The sequence below is a fragment of the Blennius ocellaris genome (genome assembly GCF_963422515.1).
Source record: "Blennius ocellaris genome assembly, chromosome: 16".
Taxonomy (NCBI): Eukaryota; Metazoa; Chordata; class Actinopteri; order Blenniiformes; family Blenniidae; genus Blennius; species Blennius ocellaris.
In genome coordinates, this window is record NC_137665.1 from 16758328 (window position 1) to 16766859 (window position 8532).

Below are 8532 nucleotides of genomic sequence, written 5' to 3' on the forward strand. Positions count from 1 at the left end.
TTCCTCTGTTTCTATTCTATTCTATTCTATTCTATTCTATTCTATTCTATTCTAAGGATATATATATATATGTGTGTGTATTCAAATGAAAATATACCGTAATTCCATTGTTGCCTTTTTCATTCATTCAAGATGATCCTCCATGAAATCAATTCATCCTCTTGTTCTGTGTCAAATAAAAGCTTTCCTGACACTTTATGAAGCCCATAATTGATTTGACTGAAGCTTAAAAGCAACATAAACAGGATGTAGAATGTATCTTGTGGTTTTAGGGATGTACGAGTGTGTGTGGACATTTTGGAGTGTGTCAGATAACCAACTGGACTGGGCGAGAGACAATGGAGCCCTCTACTGGAAGAGCCAATAGGCAGACTGGATTGGGAGTTTGCAGGTCTAATTTCCACCACTGTGGGTCCCTGAGCATGACCCCGAACCCCCATCAGCTCCCCGGAACGACGTAATGTGGCTGCACCTCCACATCCGAGAAATATGAAGGGTCAATGTGGAAAAAAGGGAATTTCCCCAAAAGGATAAATACAGTACGTTTAGTTTAGTAAGTAAGCAAAGCCTACTATATAGTAAATATTATTCGTTTCTTTAATTTTTGCCCTGTCTTATTTGATATTTAACGTCTATTGTGTTTATTCTACGTGAAGCACCGCTACAAAGATTTCGCTCAGAGATGATTAAAGTATGTTTTATTTTATTTTGTTTCATTTCATTTGTTTTGAAAATAAAACATTAAACAATGTCTGTCAAGTCTGTCGTTTTAGACTCAACTCCGCCCCCATGTGGCCAATTTGCAGAATACACCCCAAACCGAATACCCATAATGCAATGCCACAAAATGGACAATTTCATTATCTACGCAACGGGGGGGGAGAGTTAAAATATAAAAACGAACGCAATATCACCCCCCTCCCCAATCTATTTTATTTTTAGTTCGTTATTAATTAGGAAGAACAGCTTTAAAACATTGCACATTACTATTATTACTGTCCCAGGTGTGGCCTGAATCACTGCTCCTTGGTTTCGTGGTCGGAGGTAGACTCTCCTCCAAAATGGTTTTTTCCGGTCAGACTGCGAGCTCTTCCTTTTCCTATTGAAGTAGCAGCCATGAGGTAGGAGCGTCGTCACTGGCTTCATAAAACTCAACATTTTACTGTGAAAATGCGCAAATGTTACCCTCGTTTCACATCACGGACGCACATAAAGTCACTCCCAAGCAGTGCATGCCGTCGAAACGCAGCGCCAGTGTTAAAAGTCCACGTTTAATCGTACTATGTGTGCCGCACGATGTGGCAGACGGGAGAGGCCATGTTGTTAGCTCGGCGGCTAACACGCATTTAGCTTCTTATTCCCCCCAATATCTGACATGTTTGTTCGATCCCCAGGATGGTTAAGCAGGGAGCGTATAAAAGCGTGACCGGATTTCTGTGTCTGTTTGTGTGCGCCCTGCAGCATGCTCAGGCTCCAGAAGAGGCTGGCCTCCAGCGTTCTGCGCTGCGGGAAAAAGAAGGTCTGGCTGGACCCGAACGAGACCAACGAGATCGCAAACGCCAACTCCCGTAAGTCCGGCAACAAGTCCCGCAACTGGGCCTCCTGCGGTCTGGAGCTCAGGGACACGGTCAAACCTGGACACTGACCGAAAAGGGCTTGATGTGGCTGGTCCTCTCGGTGATGGTTTATAATATAGCGCCAGGTCTGAGCAGCGTCAATTTTAGGTTATTCTCCGTGCAGAAGAGGTGCGTTTTATGGAGAGTATTTTAAAGATATTATTTTGGTGGAGTAATTTTAAGTGTCAGTAATTTGAAGCCATCCAAGACATATGACCGTGTTTTGACTCCAAAGGACACTTTGCTGTCGCAGAATAACAGTTGGAAATTTTCACAAGATGCCCTTATGTAAATTGGGTTTTTTTTAATCAGGGTGTCAAATTCAGTTCAGATGCCACATGCGTAGACCCCGTTGACTACGGATGTTCAATATATTGGCTGTCATATCAGAATCGGCCCATACCAGTAAATTTTTTATTAATTTTTTTCAAAAATACTGATATCAGTCTGATAAACAAAGGTGTGTGTGTGTGTGTGTGTGTGTGTGTGTGTGTGTGTGTGTGTGTGTGTGTGTGTGATGAGCTTCTTGTCTCCAAAAAGCACACTTGAATTGTGATGCACCCTTTACATGATTGCATGCCGCCAACATGAATATTGACCTCGGCCAAATTTTTCATATCGGTGCAAGTCTAATAATAATCGCTTTTTTTTCTTTTTAATCAAAGAAGTTCAATCTTGACTCTTTTAGCCTCTGTCTTCTCAGACCTATACTGGTTAAGTTGATCTCGGGCTTTGAGGCCTCAGTGTTTTATTGTTTCTAGTCAGTCCTTGTCAGATCAACACCATGTTCATCAAGTTGGTATAGAAATAAGCAGGTTAGAAACAGCTCTTAGCTTAATTGAAACATTTCAGTCTTTTTTGTTATTTTTGCACATTGTAAGCTCGTCCGATTGCATCCAGATCCAAGTTAAACATAATCAAGTATTTATGTTTTAGTGTTTTTCCACTGCTTGAGCCCCAAATCGCTTCAGATTGTTAATCACATTCACCCAAGCTGCTCAATCCCTCCAGTGCCACATTGTACGGCAACTGAACAGTTAAAACCCTTTGTCTGACATTTTGTGCGTCTCTTTTTCAGGCCAGCAGATCCGTAAACTCGTGAAGGATGGTCTGATCATCCGTAAGCCCGTTACGGTTCACTCCCGGGCCCGCTGCCGCAAGAACACGCTGGCACGTCGCAAGGGAAGACACATGGGAGCCGGTATGTTGAAAGTGGTAGAAAATAATCAACCAGTGGCTCCATTCGAAGAACAGGGGAGAGCAGTTGAGTATTAATCCCTGTGCCATTGACTCCTGTGTGCAGGTAAGAGGAAGGGCACAGCCAACGCCCGCATGCCAGAGAAGCTGTCCTGGATGCGTCGTATGCGAATCCTGCGTCGTCTGCTGCGCCGCTACAGGGAGGCCAAGAAGATCGACAGGCACATGTAGGTTCAGGACTCGTCACTGACGCGCTTTGATTAAATAAGAAAGACAAAGTGTTGAGCTCATGAGTTATTTTCACTCTTGTTGTTTAAAGGTCAGGCACAGAAGGTTTAGTCAAGGTTTTATCTACTTGAATGTTGTTGATGTGTCTGTATTGATTCTGCGGTTCAGGTACCACAGCCTCTACCTGAGAGCCAAGGGAAACGTGTTCAAGAACAAGCGCATCCTCATGGAGCACATTCACAAGCTGAAGGCCGACAAAGCCCGCAAGAAGCTGCTTTCGTAAGTATTGGTGCCGACAGAACTGCAGGATTCAGACTCCGGGGCCGTCCACACGAGAACGCCGGTTCACATAAGCGCACCGTTTTTTGCCGATCATCCACAAGAAGCCCACAATCTTTTCTTCTTTTCTATTTTAACACGGGTCCCAGAGTGGGGCAATTCTAAAACCCAGCTCAGTTTGAGGTGTGGATGGCAAAGATGATCATCTGTGGAAAAGAGATGATGTACTACATGTCCTGAAGCCTCGTTTTGAGCCGTGTTCATAGTGATAAGTGGACGGAATGTATTTTTAAGAACCCCAGGGAGAAAAAAGATCAATTTTGCTGGTTTGTATGAGGCCCCATCCTTTTTGTTGGGCTCATATTTTGTGTTCTGAAGCATTCAGCGATCACAGCGAAGAGCTGGAGGACCTCACCTGGAGGACAATTGGCAATTAGTTGCAGCAGTTATTAGTTCAGGGTTCATGGGGGATCTGGTTGTATAAGAAGTTTTCCTGAAACGTTCTGTATGGTGACTGTCCCGCAGTGATCAGGCCGAGGCTCGTCGCACCAGGACAAAGGAGGCCCGCAAGCGCAGAGAGGAGCGTCTCGCCGCAAAGAAGGAGGAGTTCATCAAGAGCCTCTCCAAGGAGGAGGAGACGACCAAAAAGTGATGTGGGTCTTTGTGCCAGTCTGCTGACTCTGCCACCCGCCACAAATAAAAGTGTACATAAAACTCCTACTGCTGTCCTCTACTTTCTGACTCAGTGTGGTTAAGACTTTTAGTTTTTGGGGACAAATGCTGATTGAAGTCATGTGTGGAGGTTTGGGATGTTCATTCATTCACCCCCTCCAGAGCAGTCTTTTTAATGCCAGGTTGAAGTTTTCCTTCCAGAAAATGTCAAATGACTTCATTTTGACATGAATACGACAACTTCCATCTAAATAATTTAAACTGTTGCGCATGTTTTGTTGCCATCTAGTGGCCAAAGCTGTCATAAGCGCTCTAACCTGAGGGACTTTTAGTCGTGGAACTAAATACATTCCATGCATGCGAGGTCTGCGGAGGCCATGCAAGGCACTGTCCCTCCACTGGGAGCAGTCTGGGGTACAGTGTCTTGCTCATGAACACTTCAGCATGTGGACAGGTGGAGATGGGAATCGAACCTTCAAAATTCCCACTAGGAGAAGATCGTTCTTCCCACTGAGCCGCCCGTATATGTCTCTGAAAATATTGTTTTCAGGCATTCAAACCGTTATTTCTTACTCGTGAAATCCAGAATCTTTCGACCTTTTATTGTGGAGGTCAATGATATTTGATCGCAGCTCCTGCCACCTGCCAGATGTTTGCTGATACATTCAGTGCAGCTGAAATTCAGTTTCCCTGCTGGCAACAGAAGAAGGCTGTGAGGGGGATGATGGAGCGGTGATGCGGCTGTTGGCTCCGTCGCCTCCCGGCAGGAAACCTGCCTTTGAGTCTGCCCACAATCCAAAGACTGCCTTGTTATTTGGTGACTGTCGGTTGTCTGTAGATCTGATCTTTGTGTTGGACTCAATTAAAGATTAATTTGTGTGTGTCTATTACACCCATAGCAGGAAGCTTAAATTATGCATGTGCACCTCTGAGTGACTGTGCGTTCGCTTCACACTCACTTTGTCTCCATGTGGCCGACACGTTTGTTGGCGGCGTGCAGGTCTGTGTGCTCCAGCTCATGTCGCTGTGCTTATGATGGGTGCTGACAGTTCAAGTAGGAACAAGGGTGCGAGGCCTCACGCTAAGCAGCCATGGAATTCACAATAGGGATCAGCTGTTCCTTAACCACATGACCTCCGTTACTGCCCCACTGCTCCATGCTCGGGTCCATATCTCCCATCACGCTCCCTCAAGAGCCTTTTCACTCTCACTGCCTTCACAAGCTAAGAGGTGCTGACAAAAGGTCTCAAAGATGAAGGAAAGTTATTGCTTCAGTTCGCCCACAATTTTCCATTTGCTTATGATCGGAGTGACTTGAAGCTTCTTGCTTAAACTGTTTGGTGTTTTTTTTTTTTTTGGGGGGGGGGGGGGCTACTGAAGAAAAGTACACAGAGCTATCACAGATTGAAAGTCCAGCTTCTTATACTTTAATAGATACATTATCAGAGATTATTTCAGGCTGATCTGGAAATAGAGCCCCGTAAAGCTGCCACATATGTGGCTGCTGCTCATTCGAAAACAACAGAAGACCACAAATACATGGAGTCCAAGTGAATGTCACGTTGTAAAATGCTGTAAAACTCATGTTCAGGGTCCAAGTACAAAAAAAAAAAAGATCTTGAATGGATTGGAGTCATTAAATGGTAGAATAATAATCTTTTATTAAACATTTCTGGACTACTACAAATGTCTTCCTTTGTTCTAGTGTTCAGAGCATCCATCCATCCATCCATCCATCCATCCATCCATCCATCCATCCATCCATCCATCCATCCATCCATCTGTCACAGTTGCAAAAAAATCTGCCTCAGCATTGTGTTACGTCCGACCCTCTTCCTGAAACGAGTGCAATCCCTTGTAAATACATTAGACACCGAGTCTCGATTCCCTTCAATGAAAAATCAGACCCCCTCTCAGGCCAACAACGGTGACGCTTAAACATATTTGCTGAGAAGTTGTAAATAGGATATTTCAAATAAAAGCAGAAAAAAAGGACTATAGGTTTAACTGAAGCTTCCATAGGTTCAGACTGCTGGGGGACCTTTAATGCATGGAGTTTACACGTTATCTTTTCTATTTTAGCATCCCCTAACCCAGGGCCCTGGAGCCACATGAGGCTCTTTAGTACTTCTGTAGCAGCTTCCTGAACCAAATATAACAAAAATGATAACTCAATAAACACATTATCTTGTTTTCATTTCATTTGCACGCACACAAAGTCATTTGAAAAAAGAACTCTTAAGTAAGGCACAACTGAAATGGGGTAAAATAGCTCAAACTGTAAGAAATTTGAAAGAAAAAAACCCCCAAACAAAACTTAAAGTAAATGAGTAGGATTTGTGAAAGAAAAAAGCATAAAAATGCAACACAAGACAGTTTCTGTCGCAGAATAATGATTGAAAATTTTCACAAGATGCCCTTATTTAAATGTTTTTTTTAATCAGGGTGTCAAATTCAGTTCAGATGCCACATGCGTAGACCCCGTTGACTACTGATGTTCAAATATATTGGCTGTCATATCAGAATCGGACCATACCAGTTTCAGTTTCATATATCAAAACTAGAACGGAAACTTTCGAAGCTGCGTCGCCCTCATTATAAAGGTTAAACATGTTTTCAGGGTCAGAATCGACTTGTGGCTCCAGATAAATTTGATTTGGTGGAAAGTTTCAAAAATGGGTCATAAAGGTTGCAGACCTGTGCGGCTGGTCCAGCAGACGGTACCTCCTGGCACGAGTTTGGTTTCCTCTCCACCGTCACCCATGCTCAATGATGTAATATTCATATATACAGTGTATATGTTCATATTTATGTATTTTTCCTCTATGCTGATTTGAATACAAACTGTCACAAGTAGCTACTGTTGTCTTGTTTAGAAAGCTTTGGAAAAGTACTCAAAGGAAAATTACAGTGTTGACAATGACAGGAAGCATCAATGTGCTTCAGTCCTTTGGTATTTTTAGCTTTCAGTCTGATATCAAGCTGTTCGTACATTAGGGGAACCCCCCCTCCCCCCTTCCTTTCTTTTTCTTTTTTAATATAGGGACTGATGTCCAGCATATAGGAGACATCCTGTCTCCTCTATGTGCTTTACGATGGGAAATCCACAGTAGAGCAGGAGAAGAGAAGTTGTAAAAGAGAACACTTTTACGGCTGATGTTTGGGTGACGACGGGACTTTTTTGTCTCGCCGGAGTTGTTTTTTTGTGAAGTCACATGACCCAACCCTCGAAGAGGAAGCACTTCCCTCTGCCTTTCCTCGTGCATTGTGCGCTGCCCTGAAGTATGCCGCTTGCAGACTTCCTGCCATTTGCACAAAAGCGTGTACAAACTGTCTGAACGGCTATTTCTACTACATGTTTTAACTGTCGCTGCACAAACGAAGGGCATCGTCCCGGTTCTGTAACTCAAAAGTGCACGCACATTTTCTTTCTTTCACATTTAAAATGTTGCTCTCCATTCCTGCTGCCCTCCAACTTGATTAAATCTCATACAACCGGGTTTCACAAACACGCTGATTCTTTTACTGAGTGAACGTGTGAGGTCTTCTCACAGTCTTGAAAGCGACACGATGCAGGGAAACGTTACAAGATTATGAACGTCATCTTGAAAAATCGCTACTTTGGCTTTTAATGTGGTTAAACGGCTTAATGGGGTCTTTGGATGGAAATGGTCTTCTCTGTAATAAGCTAATGACTGACTGCTGTGCGTGTGTGTGTGTGTGTGTGTGTGTGTGTGTGTGTGTGTGTGTGTGTGTGTGTGTGTGTGTGTGTGTGTGTGTGTGTGTGTGTGTGTGTGTGTGTGTGTGTGAGTGTGGCAGTTGCATCCCAGGCCTGGATATTTGATTTTAGAGAAAAAAGCAGAGCAGCAAGGTGTTCGCTGCTCTTCTTCTGATCCGATTCGTATGATTCTCTTTTTCCTGCCAACTGCCTCATGATTATCAGATTCAAAAGAGGGATAGAGAAATCCCCCCCCCCCCCCCTCTTATTTTTCTACATTCCTACTTGTGTCTCATGATGGCTTGACGGTCACACCAACGTATCATTGATGAACCACAGAGGTTTTATGATGGTACCAGGAAACCAAACAGCCATTGAACAGAAAGCTGATACTAATGTCCTTTGATGGACTATTTAGTGGAAATAAGCATCGCAACTGTTCAGTTCCGATTAAGGGTTAATATCTGCATCATTTCTTTAATGGGATCAACTTTCCAAAACGAGAATGACTCGTGAAATTAATGTGCATGCCTTTGTAACCTGCCAATAATAAAATAAATTAGGCCACATTAATTACATTACTGCAGCTATTATGTTAAGTTTGCTAAATGACTTCTTCACTGTTTTGGGCGTATTTCTGTTTGTGTATTTTCTGTTGGAATTTTTATTTTTATTTTTTATTCCTGTTGCTCATAGTTTGACAGCCACTGTTCTAACAGAACAAACAGAAGATAGTAGGGATACGCCAGAATCGGGTTTCTTGCCAAGTACAGTTTAAAGTGTGAATGTTTACACAGTACAAGGAATTCTGTAGAACAAACA

The 8532-nt window shown here is 43.2% G+C and overlaps 1 protein-coding gene across 1 annotated transcript; it reads left to right on the forward strand.

Moving 5' to 3' along the window:
• Positions 1 to 1100: 1100 nt before the first annotated feature.
• Positions 1101 to 4040, forward strand: rpl19 (ribosomal protein L19). Its single transcript, XM_080512165.1, has 6 exons — positions 1101 to 1121; positions 1462 to 1568; positions 2695 to 2817; positions 2920 to 3040; positions 3210 to 3320; positions 3846 to 4040. The coding sequence occupies exons 1-6, from the start codon at positions 1117 to 1119 to the stop codon at positions 3970 to 3972; spliced, it is 594 nt and encodes a 197-aa protein (XP_080368291.1). The 5' UTR covers positions 1101 to 1116; the 3' UTR covers positions 3973 to 4040.
• The last annotated feature ends 4492 nt before the right edge of the window (positions 4041 to 8532 follow it).